Here is a 19,654-nt window from a genome sequence, read left to right on the forward strand (position 1 = left end):
GAGAGAATGGTGGCATTAAGCACACTCATCAACAGAAACCTCTTAGGAAATCATTTCTAAAAGCCATGTTATCATTGACCTTTCTCTTGACTAGATATCTTGTACAGAAATGATGTTGATTAATCATAATAAATATACTATGTATTGGCAAAGAGTTCTTCTAAAGAAAGAGAGCAAAAAATTCATTACATTTATTGTTGTATTTATTTTCATTTTAATTCTTAACAATTTCTTTTTTTAATTTATTTATTTTTTCTTTTTTGTTCTTTCAATCAAAACTGCCCATAAATTGACCTTTTGCAAGAGTAACTTTAATTGGCATTTAATTTAAATGGAAATTACTATCAGTAAGTACTGCTTTATTAAAATGAAACAGACTGACTGCTCTGAAAGAAAATCTGTTTTTAAGAATTTCTCTTAAGATGTATATCAGAATTCCTCATTCAGCATCAAATTATTTTTGAAAGTAACACATTACAGTGAATTAATTCCCTGAACCATTGAGTCTTACGCAAAGATAACAGATCAAACTGTCCTACATAGGATATTTTTACTTTTAATCAACATCATACCTGTACAGAACATCTAAGCAAAAGAAAACTCATAATGATTATGATACTGTTGGTTGCAATTTCCTGAGACATTTGGGTGCTTTTAATGTCACTATTCTTTCATCTACAAAATGAAGGCAATTGATAATACATCTAAATGAGAGAAAAGTTACTTTGTCCAGTGAAAAACATTAGCAACACTTTCTTTCTCTTAAAAAAGAAAACCTTGGATCTATTTTAAAACGGGGGCCACATTTTTCATTAATGTTTTACGTAGTGTTTTTGGTACGGAACGACTTTCAAACTTCGTATACTTATCTATTTTGTGTTATAGAACAGAAAAATGTTTTTGTATTCGAATTTATTTCATGTAAAAAATTGTCCTATTTCGATAATTTTAACCAATCACTGACAAGTATTCAGTTGTTTATATTTACTCCTTTGGCTGATTAAGCGATGTAAAGCGTATTTAATCTCCATACCTTCGTTTTATTTGCTTTTTTCATTTTAAATTTGCTTTAACCCTAACCCTAAGGTTAGGGTTAGGGTTAATTGTTTCAGAATCGTTTGTTTATGTAGTCGGCACTTAATGTATATCGGCTGAATGGACGTCAGTGATTGGTTGAAATTACAGAAATACGACAACTTTAACATGTAATAACTTATGGATTTCTTTTTTTTTTAAGAAGACTAAGAGAAAAAGATGTTTTATATGACACATTCTACCAGTGTTCCAAGTTTCAAAGTGTTTCGTTAATGAAAAATGTGGCCCCCGTTTTAAAAAAGATCCAAAACCTTTCTTAATCAGACAATGATGAACATTATGTTGAACTGTATACAGACAGCTGACTATGTAGCTTGTGTTATTTCATTTTCCCTCTTTCCTCCACTCTTTGAAACAAAATTCTTCTCATAAAATTAAACTAACATCTTAGTATAGCATAGAATTGATTAACAGATATCAAGCAAAATTCTCATGTAAGTTAGTTCTGAAATCTCAAATAATTAAGAATACTTTCCAAAAAAGTTAATATACATAGAATCATTGACCCATAAGTTAGCTGAAAGTTTTGAGAAAATTCTAAGAAGATTCAGAAAGGAACTGTAAAAATTTGGTTTCGTCTCCATCATGGTGATCATCATCATCGTTTTAACATCCACTTTTCTATGCTTGCATAAATTGGATGGAGTTTGAGGCAGATTTTCTATGGCTGGATGCCTTTCCTGTTACCAACTCTTAATTGTTTCCAAGCAAGATATTATTTCCCCATGGCCAGACATGTTTTTGCAGAATATTGGAAATGAATGACATTCATTTCCAGCAGTCATAATGTCAGGATAGAAACAAACATCATCATCATCATCATCATCATCATATATATAATATATATATGTATGTGCACATGCACACACACACACACATGGGCTTCTTTCAGTTCCATCTACCAAATCCTCTCATAAGGCTTTGGTCAGCCTGGGACTAGAGTAGCAGACACTTGCCCAGGATGCTACAAAGTGGACTGAGCCTGACACCATGTGATTGGGAAATGAACTTCTCCAAGACAAACCATGCCTATACCTATTTTATACACACACACATGCACATAGACATCATCATCATCATTATTGTTTAACGTCCATTTTTCCATGCTGGCTGGCATGGGTTGGATGGTTTGACTGAGGTCTGGAAAGCCAGCGACTGCACCAGGTTCCAATCTGATCTGGCAATGTTTCTACAGCTGGATGCCCTTCCTAACTCCAACCACTCCGAGAGTGTAGTAGGTGCTTTTTACATGCCACCGGCACAGGAGCCAGTGAGGCAGGCTTGGCATTGATCACGTTCGGATATATTTATAATTGCAAGAATCTGGTGATTCCCACATCATACTCAGTTTTTGCTCAACGTGAATTTCTATTGCGTGTAAGATCTCACTGAATTAATTACTAGTTTCGTACAAATAAATGTACTCTACAACCTGTACTGAGTGCTTTTCATTCCATTTGGGGGAAAAAACAAAAAAATTCCAAGACATGCATTGTTGTATTCATTTGTTTATTTGTTCAATGTCCCTTTTTTTCTCGCAAGTGCCCTTAAGTGAGAGCGATTTAGTTATGTTCATAGCTTTTGTAGGCTTTCCCAGACTAACAATATTGATACAGTTAATGTTTAATGTTAACTTTTGCAAGATGACACCTCTAGGGAAAGCCTAGACAAGGAAACTGCTCCAGAGAACTGCAGTTCTGGCAAAAAGGATTGGTTAAAATGTTTAAACAGGATTTGGGGGAAGGGATGTTGAAGACCTGCTGAGAAAGTGTGATGCATCTTCATGGTACACAGCTTGCTAGCTCAGGAGAGCAGGAAGTGTTGTACTCTCAGTAAAAGAGATAGCATATTGAATGAATATAAGTCTGCATTTTACTTGGTAGAACTATTTTTGTGGTTCTAGAATGTTTGTGTGTATAGCCGAAACATAAATAGTCCTTTACTGCAAATCACATTTATGTCCTGTAAAGGATTTTTTAAAAAAATAAAAACTATCCTGAAGAAAACTTATACTTTTAGATGTCGTTTTGGTTATGTTATAGAAATGTAGCTGCCATAGAAGACAGCAGAAATTGTGTGTTCTAAACTTTTAATAATTTGGTGAAAGTTTTACTTGTGTGTTGTTCATGAATTAGACAAGTGTTGCTGGTGTGTCTCCTCAATATCTGTATTAACTGCATCTTTATGCTATTGGATGACACTAAGTTGTTATTACAAGAAATTTTCAAGATTTTGTTCAAAGAGCTACTAACAGCGTAAAAGAAGTAATTTGAAATTCTAGCAAGAAGGCTGTGCATGCTGAAGGAAAATAAATTACAGCAGGCCCAATGAAACTGTGTGTATATGTGTGTGCATGCAAAGTGTCTGTTAGTTTCTTATATTTGAATACAGTAGCTGTTTAATCAGAGTGATAACACATATTTTAATTTTCCTTTAAAGATTTAGTTCCTTTAATCAGTATTTTTGTGAAACTCTTAAATATATTTTGTATCTAAGAAAAAAAAAAACTTTCATTCAGTAAAAATATCCAGATCTCTTTGATAATAAAAAATAGGTTTGTAGGAGGGAAAATCTGTGGTTTTAATTTCATTTCATTCAGCTGTGTAAAGATATCCAATTGAGTGACAGCTATGAAATTCAGCTACATTATATTCGTAAGGGAACAATCTGTAGTTTCATTCAGTTTTTAAGTTATGGTCACATTATTTTTATGAGCTATGTCTGGAAGATAGGGTTGTGTTTGTAATTTTCACACTCTAAGGCTAATGGAGTTTATGCCATCATTTTCCCACTTAAACTGTTGCAAATCAATGACTGCAGGAAAAACATGTGCAGAAAGGAAATTCCGGGGAATCAATGTTTTGGAGTGATTAATACTGGGTTTGGGAGATGGGCACAAATTGAATGCATCACAAAAAGGTGATGAGCTGAATGGAATGAAAGGAGTTAGTTTTGGAGATAAATCATGTGTAAACAATGTATATCAACCATGAATCCTTCAAGGAATGTTAAGTTTGTTGATTTTTCTTCTTTGGAAAATAAGTTTATTAGCTTCATTTGTGTTGTTCATATTGAATAAATTATATATTTTCTTGTTGGGTATGTTCTGAAAAATGCCGTTTATTTGAAAATGCTATGCATTTAATAAAAGGAACATAATAGATGATTATGAAGAAATTTAATTATTCTATTATATAATGATGGATCTATTTATGCTGGATGCTAGTATAAATTATCCATTTTACTTTTCATCCAAACATCTTTTATAAATTTATACGATTAAAAAAATTAAAGATGATTGTAATTACATATTTTTATTATTAATTCCCTGTAAAGAGTAATAAACCCATTAATTGTTGAGGCCATTCTGCTAAGACAAAATATGATTGATGCTATGATTGTTTTAACCCCTTTAAATCTTCAGAGAGAAAAGAGATTTTTTAAATTTGACTTCTCTTATTTCTTTTGAAATATGAGAAGTCAAATGAAAAATCCATTTTCTCTTTAGATGTTTAAAAGGGTTAGAACAAATAATAAATGGCAACATCAATAATGTTACAAAGTTGGAACCAGAATACATTCAAGGACAACAAAGTCAATAACTACGATTATTTCTTTGATTATTTTGGGGATTTTTCCTTTCTAGTTGTTTCTTTGTTAGTTATTCTCAAATGATCCTTTGAAGCATAAATACTTCAACAATCAAGATCTCTATTTCATTATTAAACTAGATTATTGAAGTAAATGAATAGATACATCAAGACCTACTCATCATCATCATCGTTTAACGTCTACTTTCCATGCTAGCATGAGTTGAACGATTTGACTGAGGACTGGTGAAACCGGATGGCAACACCAGGCTCCAATCCGGTTTCACCAGTCCTCAGTCAAATCGTCCAACCCATGCTAAAGTTTGAATAAGAAAAAAGCAATTTATTTAACTTATCAGCATTGTAAATTGATGAAAATGCTTGAGATGAATTATTATATTGTTTTATTCAATTCTATTATTTTCTTTTTTTCTTAATCACAACCTGAGATTTCTTGTAACAACTCCGCTCCAAATACATGAGCAATATTCTATAGTGGATGACTTCTAGAGAATCACCATTTGTTTAGAACTGAAATAAAGTCATGCTTAGGTGCACAAATGTAATAGAATTCTGAAATCTCTCTAAGAGATCAACGCAGTGGTTGTACTAACAAGTAATGTTCATAGCCACTTCAACATGGCTGTCCATTCAAAGGGACTTTACTGCAATTTTTTAACCCCAAGACACCATCTCCTCTAGCTGTGCATCGTTACCCAGCTAGAGGAGATATCCACTTGGGGTTAAAAAATTGCAGTAAAGTCCATTCGAATGAACAGCCATGTTGAAGTGGCTACAAACATTACTTGTAATAGAATTGAAATATATTTATATCTTACTTAGAAATGTTAATACCTGAGAACTGAATGATCTTAATATCAGCTGTTCTTTTACTCTTGCTACCTAACATTTATAGCGAAGTATACTTTTTATAAACTTTAGATTAAGATTTGCATTCATTAAAAACCAAACCAGTTTATACACTTCAGAAATAAAGAAACTCATTTTGATACTAAAATCAAGATCACTCATATGTGTGTGTATACATCATCATCATCTGTTTTCTATGTTGGCATGAGTTAGACAGTTTGGCAGGTGCTGGCAAACCAGTGAGCTGCACCAGGCTCCAGTTGTCTGTTTTGGCATGGTTTCTACAACTGGATGCCCTTCCTAATGCCAACCACTTTACATAGTGTAGTGGGTACTTTTTACGTGACAATTGGAGTCTGGACAGCTTTACATCAAACTATCCAACTCATGCCAGCATGGAAAACGGATGTTAAATGACGATGATGTATGTATGAATGTATGTATGTATGAATGAATGTATGTATTTATGTATGTATGTATGTATGTATGTATGTGTTGTGTCGATGCCCCCAGGCGAAGAAGTAGGATCTTCCAAGACATATAATAGGGGTAGTCTGGCCGTGGTAGGAGTGTTGAGTAGCAGTTGTGTAGAGATCATCCAAAGGTGCTAGATAGCAGTAGCATTGAGACATAACAGTATGTATGTAGGTATGTATATGTATGCATGAATGAATGAATGTATATATGTATGTGTATATGTATATGTTTGTATGAATATATATATGTGTGTGTGTATATATGTATATATATATATATATATAGAGAGAGAGAGAGGGAGAGGGAGAGAGAGAGAGAGAGAGAGAGAGAGAGAGAGAATCAAATGTAAAATGTTTTCAAAGATATTCTTTCAAGTTGTGTAATATATAAAATGTATTTTCGATGACATAATCATCTTAATTCCATGGAAAGTTATTGGTTTCAAAAATCATTGCCTGGAGATTCAATATAATCAATACCATCTTCACAGAGGAATTTCTGCCAGTTTTCAAAGATAAATCATTTATTTCAATAACTGATTTTCTTTTTTCAATTGGATTCTTAATTATTACAAACTTTAAAGTAGTCTAAATATTTATGTAAAATACTTTCTTAATGAATTTGTTTACATGTATCAGATCAGATATAAAATTTATGAATAGAAATTTTAATCAAGCTAAAAAAATTTTAAAAATTAAAAAATCAAATAAATATAATTAACTTTGGTTTGTTGTCCATTACTTCCTGATTAATATAAGTTTAATAATAATTTTGCCATGTCTATTTCCTAAAGTAATTGTGTACTGTAGAATCAAATAGTACATTCAATATATTTTGCCTTATTATGCTTATCCTGTTCATAAAACAAATAAGTACATTTTTATAGAAGTATTTTTTGAAAAATTCTTGGTGCAAGCATGGCGGTGTGGTAAGAAGTTTGCTTCCCAATTATATGGTCCCACTGTGTGGCACCTTGAGCAAGTATCTTCTACTATAGCCGGAGCCAACACTGGTTTTCAAGCAGTGGTGGAAGAAACACAGACACAAACACACACACACATACACACAGATATATATATATATATATATACGATGGTTTTCTTTCAGCTTCCATCTACCAAATCTACTCACAAGGCTTTGGTTGGCCTGAGGCTATAATAGAAGACACTTGCCCAAGGTGCCATGTGGTGGAACTGAACCTGGAACCATGTGGTTGGGAAGTAAACTTCTTACACCCAGGCTTTGTGAGTGGATTTGGTACACAGAAACTGAAGGAAGCCCATCATATATGTGTGTTTGTGTTCATGTTTGTCACCCCCACCATTGTTTGACAACTGATGTTGGCTTGTTTACATCCCTGTGGTTTAGCATCAACCAAAAGAAACTAAATAGAATAAGTACTAGGCTTTAAAAAATAAGTACCAGGGTGGATTTGTTTGACTAAATTTTCAAGACAGTGCCCCAACATGGCTGCAGTCCAATAACTGAAGCAAGTAAAAGATCATGAAGAAGTCTATACATATCCTTAAAGTTGCGTATAATATTTATATCTATTTTAGTTTTACAATTAAACCTTGGGAGAGGCATTATGCCGGTAATAAACACGTGCACTGGTTCAGTCCTTTATTTATTTATAAACAGTATTTAGAATCTTGCACACCAAATACACATACGAAATATTTTAGTTTTATTTTCTTCCAAAAATATAACTTCTTACTATTTTATTACCACATTTTAATCTTTCTTAAAGGGTTTCCCTTATCTGTTTCTCATAAAATAACTATACACCAATGCAAAATATAAAGCTCTACATATATATTTATACTAAACATTGTCAACTTCGACCTTGAAAATAAGTATCTCTGAGTACACTCATTGTGATCACTTAATACAATGTTTTCCTGTGGGGGAAAAAAAAGTATTGATGTTTACTTACATAGAAAAACATAAAAAAGAACTTTCATTTCTATTGATTTCAGTCTTTGGACTGTGCCCATGCTGGGGTACCACCTTCAAGGCTTTCAGTTAATTATATCAACCCAGTACTTTGCCTGGGTGTAAGAAGTTTACTTCCCAACCACATGGTTCCAGGTTCAGTTCCACTACATGGCACCTTGGGCAAGTGTCTTCTATTCTAGCCTCGGGCCAACCAAAGCCTTGTGAGTGGATTTGGTAGATGGAAGCTGAAAGAAACCCGTCATATATATATTTATATATATATATATATATATATATCTCTGTCTGTCTGTCTTTATTTTTTCCACCACCACTGCTTGAAAACCAGTGTTGGTGTGTTTGCATCCCCATAACTTAGCAGTTCAGCAAAAGAGACTAAAAGAATAAGTAGCAGGCTTTAAAAAATAAGTACTGGGGTCAATTCATTTGACTAAAAATTCAAGGTGGTTCCCCAGCATGGCTGCAGTCTAATGACTGGAACAAGTAAAAGATAAGATAAAAGATGAACCCTAGAACTCTTAAGACCGGACTTTAACCTGGTTTCCACGATGATATATAACTGAGATTTCAAAATTCCTTAAAATACTCATTTACAGATGAGTGGAATGGAGCAATGTGAAAGAAGTATTTTCATCAAGAACACAACACAGCCCAATCTAGGAATTGAAATCATGCTCTTATGATCATGAGTGTAACACCCTAACCACTAGGCCAGGTCCCTTCCTATGTATATATAGAGAGAAAAAACCTAAATTAACAAGCATTTTATCATTATTAATAATAATTGTGATTGTTGTAGAAAAAAAAGGAACTTACCACAGCAAAGGCAGATGGCAAAAATATAAATAACTCCTTTTAATACCGTCATATTGATAGCAGTTTATTCTTCTGGTGGTAATCTTTGACTTTTCAACTTAAGATGTTCTTGTTCGTTAAGCTACTCACCTGATTCCAATATTGCAATGGTACTCTGCGACTGCATTCAATAAACATCATACTCAAACTGCAGGTATTTTCCGGATATGCTACTTGGGTTTTATTTGAATACAAGGAATGTGACTCTCACAAGTGATCTTTTTTTGTTTGGGGACAAATATTTACCAACCCTGTTCATATAGGGATAAAACATTTCCAACAAAACTGCGATCCCTTTGTAAATATTATCTCTGACTCACTTTACTTCAGCTTGCCTTGGGTCTCTAACTGTATTAACTTCCCAACACTAACTTAACATTCTTCAACTGACATTTAATGCAAAATGTATCCTGTAAAGCCGTTGCCCTTGTCAAAGTCTATTTGTCCTGTCTTTTGTCATAAATCAATTGTGAAATTGATTTGTTCAAGAAAATGGAGTTTTTTTTTGTTTTTTTTTCAGAATGAACTATTTCTACTGGTTACTGATCAAGGTTTCTTGAATGAATGCAATGTGGTTTGGGAAACATTGTCCAGTGTTGAAGGAGACTGTTATTTTGTTGACACATCATTCCACACTTATACCAAGCCTGATTCTGCATCTTCCACCACTGCTGTCACACCTCCACTTGTGCCAATAGGCTCTGATCAACAAATTGACCAAGAGTAAGTTCTTCTTTTTCTTCTCCTTCAGTAAATTTATTCTGGTCAAGCATTGCAGGAAAGGAGACACACTTCTAGACTTCAGCAAACAACAATGGAAACTGACTTTACTAAGTTGTTAGAAAGTTTGTTTGTTTGTTATTTTTTGCTTTTTTTTTTACTTACTATTGAACTACACTTTCATATTTTTGTTTAAACTATCTTCAAGCATTAGAAATTAACTATTTAAAAGAAAAATCTGGGAATCTGCTTAATAAACAAAATATGCTAGTTATATTCAAGTTTGTTCACCTGGTAAATTTGAATTTAGTTTTGGCACTTTGAGATAATGAATTGATAATTCATCAAGTAAGGATAGTTAAATTGAATTTTCATTGTCTCTTTTTCAGTATTTTTGTAGATATTTTGTTCAGTAGCTATGATACAGTGGTAAATTTTTAGCTATTATAATTATAATAAAATGGTAAGATGTAATTTTTTTCAAAGCTTCTTATATCCTCTTACAAAGTTTGTCAAATATTTGTATAAATTGCTCAACAATTTCTAACAAAACTATATCTTTCAATGCCAGTTTTCATGTCACATATATTAAACATTTGTCAGAATTCACAAGTTTAAATATGTGAAAAGAATCTTTAAAGAAAGGCAATTTTTTCATTAACTTCTGAATCCAACTAAGTTCATTTGATAATGCTTCCACAAATTATAGGGATCTACTGAGCCAGTGCTCAGCTCCATACAAAGTGCTAGCATATAACCAAATAACTTTACTGGAAAAACCTAACACTTAGCTAATTTCTTTCCTAATCACCACATTTAGCCTAACTGTGGATATTTGTAATGTTGAAAACATTGGAAATTATGGAACCCATGTTTTTATTATTTAAATATGTGATCATTGCTCTTTATACTTAAACTATCAAATAACTTGTAGTTAACAGTTATTTCTATCACCTTTGAGGTATTAGAAGTAGGGGCAAGAGGTTTGTAATTAGAAATATCAAAGAGCTTGCTTGTCTTGGAATAGAGCACATAGATCAGGACAGATTCCTCTTGCAAGAAAGACTTGAATTTTATGAGAACAGAAACTATTATATAAAATAATCACTTTATTATGTAAAATAGAGAGGATTTTTAGTTCAATCTCCCTGTGTAATATGCTAGGCAAGAGTCTCCTATTATAGTCACAAGCTTGCCACTGCCTTGTGAGTGGAATTGGTAGATGGAAACTGTATGGAAGCCTGTCATGTGTGAATGTTGGTATTCTATGCTGCTGTTTGTCACTGCCTGAGTGAAACAACTTTGATTCTTTGTTGACAATGTCTCATCATTCTGCTTGTTCAAAGACCAGTGGAGTAAAAAAATGTCCTCTACTTGAAAAAACAGGTAAGAGCTGGTGACAGGATCAGCCATCAATTGTAAAATACTGCCTCAAATTAGTCTCCTTTTAGCAAAAGGACATTAAAATGAATGGAAGGTATATTATATTGTCAAAATTAGTCACCTATTTAAAACAAAGAGGTTTTTTTTTTCCTTTTGAATTGCATGGTACATATAAGCGAGACAAGCGGAGTGGGGAAATGGTTGTTTAGTAGGTATTGTATATGTGGAGATAGAGACAAAAATAAAAAAAAAATGTGATGGTTTGCAGACATGCTAACTTTAAACAATTTCATTAAGGAGTGGCAGTGATCAGATATAACTTTTTCTTTGTTTCCTGTATAATAAGAATACCCGTCATATTCATTTGCAACAAGAGAGGATTTAATACAGAACTTTAAACTCCTACTTCACTAATAATACATTGTGTTTTCACCTTTAAATAGGACATCTGAAGTTTGATCAAACATTATTATGAAATTAGCTTCTTGACAGAATTTAATATATATCACACATCCAACCTGATTGGTTCCTGCAAAAATTAAGTGAAAATCTCTCATGCTGCTACTTGTATATTTTTATTAAATGGATGTTTTTATACTCAAAAACAAATTTTTCTTCCTGGCTTTCTAACATTAAGCAGTTCTATTCATGATTATCTGGTTACTGTTATGTATTAATGTTGCTATATTTCACAACAGCAATAATTCACAATTGTACAGCATTGTATTACCATCTGTAAACTGGTGTAATTAACCAGTGTGTTTCCAGAAACTTATCTGACATTTTTGTATGTCTCAATTACTACATCTGACATTTGCTGCGTCTTAATTTGTAGATTTAACCTTAATCCTTATATGAGTGTTGATACATTTTAAATTTTCAGGCGTAGGAGTGGCTGTGTGGCAAGTAGCTTGCTTACCAACCACATGGTCCCGGGTTCAGTCCCACTGCGTGGCATCTTGGGCAAGTGTCTTCTACTATAGCCTCGGGCCGACCAAAGCTTTGTGAGTGGATTTGGTAGACGGAACCTGAAAGAAGCCTGTCGTATATATGTATATATATATGTATGTGTGTATGTGTTTGTATGTCTGTGTTTGTCCCCCCAACATCGCTTGACAACCGATGCTGGTGTGTTTATGTCCCTGTAACTTAGCGGTTCGGCAAAAGAGACCGAAAGAATAAGTACTAGGCTTCCAAAGAATAAGTCCTGGGGTCGATTTGCTCGACTAAAGGCGGTGCTCCAGCATGGCCACAGTCAAAAGACTGAAACAAGTAAAAGAGTATTGCATCACTTCAACTAATACTTGTTTAGAAATTCACCATTTTCAGTATCCCAGTTTATAAAAAGATGATTGCAATATATTGAATATTGCAAAATAATTCCAAAAGAAATATTTGTAATAAGGTTGAATTAAGAGTTGTATTGGTTATTGCTGTTTAAACTCAGATCATCCTTGAGCAAACAGACCTATGATCAGAAGTGTTCTAATCCTAACTTTTCTCTCTTAGTATATCAAGAACAACATTATTCAATGTGTACTTCCCTTTTGAAAATGGTACTGTGTGCTATCCTCATTGGCTTGTGATGCAGTGGTTTTGCAACATTCAAAGTTGCCATTTTAAATTGCCACAGCAAGCTACCGCAGATGTTATGTCATTTTTCACAGATATTTAAAATATTTATTTGAATAAAATCTCAGACATTTTTATTGAAATGTTAATCTCTGCTACCATAATTATTAGCTGTCCATCAACAGTACCAATGGATTTCAAAACGAAAGGTGCATTTAGAATGGTTAAGAAGGAAATTATCCAATGTTGTTTGTTGTTTAGCCCCAGGCCAGTTCCAGTTGAATAGGTCCAGATCAACTGTTTATGCTTCTTGTTTTTTTTTTTGTTTTGTTTTTTTTTCATTATTAAAGCATACTGTATTGAAGATTACACTATCCTGGATACACAGTCAGATGTGACTTCAGAGAGATTTACGTACTATTTCTAGTAGGCTCTGTCTCTATCTCTCTCTCTCAAAATGTTTTTGTATAAGTTCTTTAGTTAGTTTGTATCATTGTCGGTCTGACCATTTTTGAGCACCATAAACTCTCTCTCAAAGTACTTAATCCTGACAACACATTTGTGTTTTTAATGTGAGCATATCTTTATATTAAAAATAGAACCTTTACTTTAAGATATATTCAGATGATTTTTACCTCATACAAAGGGGTGCCCAAAAGTAACTGGAAATGTTCACTGTGGGACAAGCCCATTGTAGTTCAGCCTTCCACTGCTAGAAGCCACTTGATGTGACCTTCAGGCATCAGTCTGCCAACCAGCAGTGGCAGGTGAGGTCATACTGCCACATGATGCATCTTTGTTTTGCAGTGCTTCTCCCCTGTTCGTCAATTTTTGTGATGTCTGAAATGGTACCCCCTCGTGTGTGTGTGTGTGTGTGTTTTTATATTTGTGTTTATATTTACATCAGTTATCTATGTGGTATCCCTTTGTCCTGTAACTAAACTAAGCAGTCCAACAAATAGACCAATAAAATAAGTACCAAGGTGATATGATCAACTAAATACCCTTAAAGGCAATGCCCCTGCATGGCTTTTTTTTCTGTTCCTTTCTTGCATTTACTCAGTTCCGGTATTATGGTGTGAATGCACCTTTCTTGGGCCCTTCACATAACTGAATCTAAGAAAGAATGGAAGAAGAGAAATTTACTTTGGCAAATTATGTTGAATGATCCCAAAGGAATAAAAGACAAAGTTGCCTTCAGTCATATTTGAACTCTGAACACAGATGGTCAGAACAAGTACTACAAGTCTTTCTCTCTGCCAATTCTTCATTTGCTTTTGTGGTTGTAGTCCAATGACTGAGAAACTATCAAAGAATAAAAGACATAGAGAAATTTGTAATTATCTCTTTATTTATCTATCTTGAGAGGGTGGTGTAAACAAACATCGGAATAGCTTCTACAGCACAACTACTAATTAACAGTCATCTAACTGATGACATCATAGAAAGACATGCAAGATTATCAAAAGACAAAATATAACAAATGCTATATAAATGAAAGGAGCAGGTTTATTTTAAAATTTTTGTTGCAAGGCTGAGGGAAAGGGGTACAGTCAAATTCATGCAAATGGTAAAGAACAAAAAATAATAATAAAAGCAGGATCTGCTGTTTGCTAGTAAAACACATACAAATAATTATACAACATTATTCAAATAATTAAATTTACAAAAACCTTCTCACCTATGCTAGAACAGAAAAATAGATAATAATGAAAAAAAGCTTGATAGACCAACATCCTCTTATTCAAGAATAAACATGCAAACATTGAATAAGCTTCAAGCCAATGAGTCACCTTACTGTTTATTTATATGTATGTAAATACACACACACACAAATATACATACATGCAAGCATAAACACACTCATACACATTTACTTTTATTTGGAACTTTTTCACACTATTTATTTCTTATACGTAAGGCCACAGGTTTATAGAAAAGAAAATGGGAGTGTATGATATTCCTGCCTTTTTTCAAGAGCATTTGTAAATAAAGTCAGTATGCTTCCAGCCAAGAAATAGGACTGACTTTGATTCAGTTCAAGAGCTTACTACTTATTTTATAGTTCTTCTCACTACGAAGTTTCTCACAATATTAATATTTGACTTGAACTAATGTCTCCAACCTTCATGTAGACCAATAAAATAAGTACTGTTCCTGTCTTGTTCCCCAGTATAGAGCATGTACCTTATTACTTCAGCTATTCAGAATGTCCAAGTTCTTCAACAGCCGGTGATTAACTAGGTTAAAAAATTGATAACCAAAACTACCTTTGTATGTAAATAACATGATTCTTTAGTAAAGAGAAAGTCACTGCATAGTCACCTTACCTGGCAAGCTGACAGAAACGTTAGCGTGCCGGGTGAAATGCTGTTACGTTCTGAGTTCAAATTCCGCCGAGGTTGACTTTGCCTTTCATCCTTTTGAGGTTGATACAAGTATCTCCCTTTTAGTAACTGAACAGATTGTGTGAATTTTTTAAAGGTAGGATGAGGTACATATTTTGTTTCTGCATATAAACAATATTGAAAGTAGTTTAATTCAATGTGTATTTTCTTGAACATACAGACAGATAACTTATAGTAATAATCTTATTTCTGAATTTTATTTTAGTTATTTGGTTGCATTGTCATTGGACCAAGAACAGAAATTACAGCGAGAAGCGTGGTCGAATCAGACAGGTGGTCCTGGATCTAGTGGTGGTGCTATTTCTGAAAGTGGAAGTATACTTGATCAAGATCACCATCCACAACTTAGCGAGTGAGTAATTTTCTTGAATTTAAGATACAATTCTAGCCCAGTAAATCATATAAACTTGTGATAACTGTAGTTATAAACTTGTTTTCATTTTTAAGATATTTTAGTTCAGAGTAAATCCTCACCACTATATTCTCTGTATTGGAATAATTCAGAAAAATATGCAGTGAACATATTTCTGTAGATCTCAAATCTATGAGATTTCATTTGTGATGCATGATATTCTTAAGTTTGATCTATTTCATCTCAGATCTAACAATTTGGTTCATAATATCTCATGTTCACAAGAACATAGTTATCTCTCCCGAACATATCAGTCAATGTCTTTGATACCAAATTGTTTTCTTAATTCATTTGTCTTTAATTTTATCATAATTTACCCTTGCACACTCAATTTCAACTCATTTCTGATTATGGTGTTCTAAAAGAGAAACACTAATATTTTCCAACATATCATGCTCTCTTCATTATGCTATCGCCATAGTCTCTTGAAATACTAATAATGCTTTCATTGTCATCTAGATATCTCTTGTTTGATTTTTATAAAACTCTTCTCTTTGGCCTTCATTTCCTCACTTCCTAGGTTTTTATCAGTTTTTATATAATTGTAGTCATGGCCAGTGCCAGTGACATGTGAGTGGCACCTATGCTGGTGACATATGAGAGGCACCTGTGCCAGTAATACATAAAGGACACCCAGTACACCCAGTATGGAGTAGTTGATATTAGGAAGGGCATCTAGCCATAGAAATCAAGCCAAAACAGACTGGAGTCTGGTGTAGCTCTCTGGCTTACCAGCTGCAATCAAACTGTCTTACCCATGCCAGCATGGAACATGGATGCTAAATGATGATGAGGATGACCACTTCTTTTGTTAAGTTTAGACCTTCACTTCTAAGGCAGTAATTATATGACTTTTGCTTTTCTGTCTGTCCCCACTCTGACAACCTTCTTTTATCCCTTTTTTTCATCCCCTTTTTATCCTTGTTTTATCAGATTTATTTTCTCATGACATTGTACCTGTTACATAACCTCCAGACTTTTCACCACTCTTATCTTATTACTATTTTTTTTTCTATTATCCAGTTTTTATTTTTGTCTTTGTCAATGTTTTTCTTTTACTAAATACCACATTCTTCTTACCTTCCTTTTCACCTCACACTTGAACCTGCCTCCTCTTCTTCCCCTCCATACAATACAATTACCCCTACACACCTTCCTCTCATATACCCACATGTCCCCAGATACCACACACACTCCCCATACTTCCACACACCTTCCCCTATGCCCATCTCTATAGTGATTCATGCAGACACCATGCTACCTCCTCCTCCCTTCCTAACTTCCCTTCCCAATAGAACTCCATTCCCACCTGACCCCTTTCTCCCTTTACTTTTTTAATTTTTTGTCTTACCACTTTTTCTCATTCTTTCTATTTTTCTTGCCATTTTTTTCATTCCTTTTTTTTTCTTTTCTATTTTTCTTCTGATGAAAGACTATAATCCAAAATGTCAAGACTTTTTCCCTTCATTTTAAGCATTAAACTAATACGACATTTATTAAAACTTGTTCCTCCCTTGTTATCTTCTTTTTGTACTCATTGTCTGGTGTATATTTCTTCTGTCTCTGTAGAAATCTTACTGACAACCTTATCTCCTTACTTCCTATATGTAATAGAAGTTGAAAGTATTTATAATGATGATGATCATCATCATCATCATCATCATTTAACATCTGTTTTCCAGACTGGCATGAGTTGGGTCAAGAGGTTTCTCATAGTTACATTTGCCATTGTGACAACGTTAACAGTTTGTTTATGATATCATCTTCAGAGAAATATTCTATATCCATTTCATTATGATCAGCATATTCAAAACTGTCTGCAAGTATAAACAAAGAATTCACTTTGACAACATTAGCTGCTGCAGAAGTCCTTTTATCATTGTCTTCATCTGCTACCTGATCCTCACCTAGCAATGAGGTCTGCCCTGCTTTTGGAGATACCTGGTAGCTCTTGTGTGTGTGTGTGTGTGTGTATGTATGTGTGTGTGTGTACATTTGTTAAACTGAAGAAGCTGTGATTATTTTTTTGATGTGTTGTAAATGTAAGCTATATACCTGGTCCAACCACATAAATACATGTGACATCTTCCACTCTTTATAATAAGGCAATCACCTACTAACAGATATAAATTGCCAGAAAGAAACTATGATCTCTTCATCATCCAAAGCAACGTGGCCATTATTTTTCCCAAATCGATAGTTTATGAATAACTTGTGATCATCACTCATCATTCATTTATTCATTATTCTCAACCTTTCCTCTTACATCTATATATGAGTAAGACCAGTTTTCCCCAGCACCAGCTCTGTTAATTATCATCTATACAGAAATGTGCAGTATGTAATTGGTGCAGAGATTTTAAGATAAATCTTTACTCCATGCCCACCACTACTTTGTACTAGAGGCCTGAACAGTATAGGTGTTAAATCAGTGAAAACTACTTAGATATTTGTTGATATACATCTGTGTATAACTTCCTACATTTATGTTTGAGAAATGTTTCATTTTTGTATCTTCAAAATTTATATTAAATATTTTGAAACTTTTTTTTTTTTTCTTTTATGTACCGTTTGATTGGATCAGTCTTGAACTTGCCAAGAAATTACAAGATGAAGAGGATCAGCGTGCCAGTGCTGCTGCAGCTGCTGCATCAAACAGGAGATCAAGAACTGGTGCAGGGTCTTGCAATACATCTTTACCATCATCTTCAGCGGGGATGAGACGTCAAAGAGAGAGAGAGAAGGACAAAGAAAGTGTGAGGATCTTTTATTATTCATTGGTGGGGAAGAGTGCATATGTTTTAGGATGTGTGCAATAAACTATAAGTTACTGAAGTGTGTCTATACAATCAAACTTTGTATAGCATCTGAAGTCCACAGAAGGTGTCACAACCAGTCATTTGAAAGTAATAGTACATGTATCCTTGTTTATCATTAGTGTTTGGTTCCCAAAAAAGCATGATAAATGAACATATAGAAAAAAATAGGTTTCATTCTGAGACACCAAGTTGTACTGAGCATCGATGGTCACTAGGGCATGCTTTTGCAATCCAAGCAGAATCTTTGACTAATCACTAATCTGTATTATCACAGATCAGTTTGTGATAAGTGTAACACAGATTGCAATTAAGCATACCATGTCATCTCTGATCAGTGGTGAGTGAAGAAGTAACAAGGATAGATGTTATTAAAACTGAATAATTTGGAATTTTTGTTAATTTGAATGTTTTCTAGCCCAATGCAGTTACATTTCAGAACAGTGACTAAGATCAGTCTCAGAGTGGAAGTGAGCCTCTAAAACGTTTGTGAACTTAATCTTAACTTCAGTTTACATAGGCTGATGTAAAAATATATTTCAAGATAATGGCAGTCAAAAAGTATATAATCCTTTCTACTATAGGCACAAGGCCTGAAATTTGGAGGAGTGGGATAATCGATTACCAGTGTTTTACTGGTACTTAATTTATCAACCCTGAAAGGATGAAAAGCAAAGTTGACCTCGGCAGACTTTGAACTCACAACGTTGCAACAGGCGAAATACCGCTAAACATTTCATCCAGCATGCTAACAATTCTGCCAGCTCACTGCCTTTCAAAAAATATATAATAATAAAATAGAATAAAATGTTAAAGATGAGCTAACCAGTCAATATGTATTCTAATGTTTGCAGTTTTTGTTTTCTGATTAAAAATTGTGGATAACTTTGGTAAATTTTATCCAAGTCAATAATTTTAATACTAAATATCATTTTACTTTTTTTTTTTTTTTTTCAGTGTACCATTTTATGAAGAAAGTCCAGTTCAGTAACAACATTTTGACAAAGTTATACTAATCTTTTCTAGCCTTCAATATGCTTTAAACAATATTAAGTGGATTTGGTGAAAATTCAGTTACTGAAGTGTGTCTATACAATCAAACTTTGTATGGTATCTGAAGTCCACAGAAGGTGTCACAACCAGCCAAAGTGCATACATTGTTTATATTTAATTTTCATGATAATAAGTATAGATGTTAAAAAGAAAAATAACAACATTAAATGGCCTTTTTCATTTTTACAAATATGGTTGAGATATTGTGCGGTTGAAGTGACAGGCCTGGAAAATACAGCAACCTCACAGTTGTTTCATTGTTAAATTGCCTCAAGAGCTACTATTTTCACCACATAAAGATTACATAAAAGCAAAAGATTTCAAATTAAAATATTACTAAAATTTATGACAAGATGACAACAATCTTGTTAATTTTTTTTTTTTTTTTTTTAATAAACTTTACCTTCTAGTTGATTCTGTGTTGCTGTTAAAAATATGAAATTCAAT

The 19,654-nt window shown here is 33.5% G+C and overlaps 2 protein-coding genes across 2 annotated transcripts in view; one reads left to right on the forward strand and one right to left on the reverse strand.

The window, feature by feature from the left end:
- The window catches only part of LOC106875795 (uncharacterized), a 25,560-nt gene extending 16,447 nt beyond the window's left edge, over positions 1-9,113 (reverse strand). Inside the window, exon 1 of the mRNA XM_014924064.2 lies at positions 8,805-9,113. Coding sequence (XP_014779550.1) covers positions 8,805-8,856 — 52 coding nt within the window. The 5' untranslated portion in view covers positions 8,857-9,113. The remainder of the gene's footprint in view (positions 1-8,804) is intronic.
- Positions 1-19,592, forward strand: part of LOC106875794 (ubiquitin carboxyl-terminal hydrolase MINDY-2) — a 179,523-nt gene extending 159,931 nt beyond the window's left edge. Inside the window, exons 6-9 of the mRNA XM_014924062.2 lie at positions 9,364-9,566; positions 15,132-15,278; positions 17,923-18,094; positions 19,112-19,592. Coding sequence (XP_014779548.1) covers positions 9,364-9,566; positions 15,132-15,278; positions 17,923-18,094; positions 19,112-19,126 — 537 coding nt within the window. The 3' untranslated portion in view covers positions 19,127-19,592. The remainder of the gene's footprint in view (positions 1-9,363; positions 9,567-15,131; positions 15,279-17,922; positions 18,095-19,111) is intronic.
- Positions 19,593-19,654: the final 62 nt, after the last annotated feature.

This window comes from Octopus bimaculoides, chromosome 5 (genome assembly GCF_001194135.2).
Source record: "Octopus bimaculoides isolate UCB-OBI-ISO-001 chromosome 5, ASM119413v2, whole genome shotgun sequence".
NCBI classification, from domain to species: domain Eukaryota; kingdom Metazoa; phylum Mollusca; class Cephalopoda; order Octopoda; family Octopodidae; genus Octopus; species Octopus bimaculoides.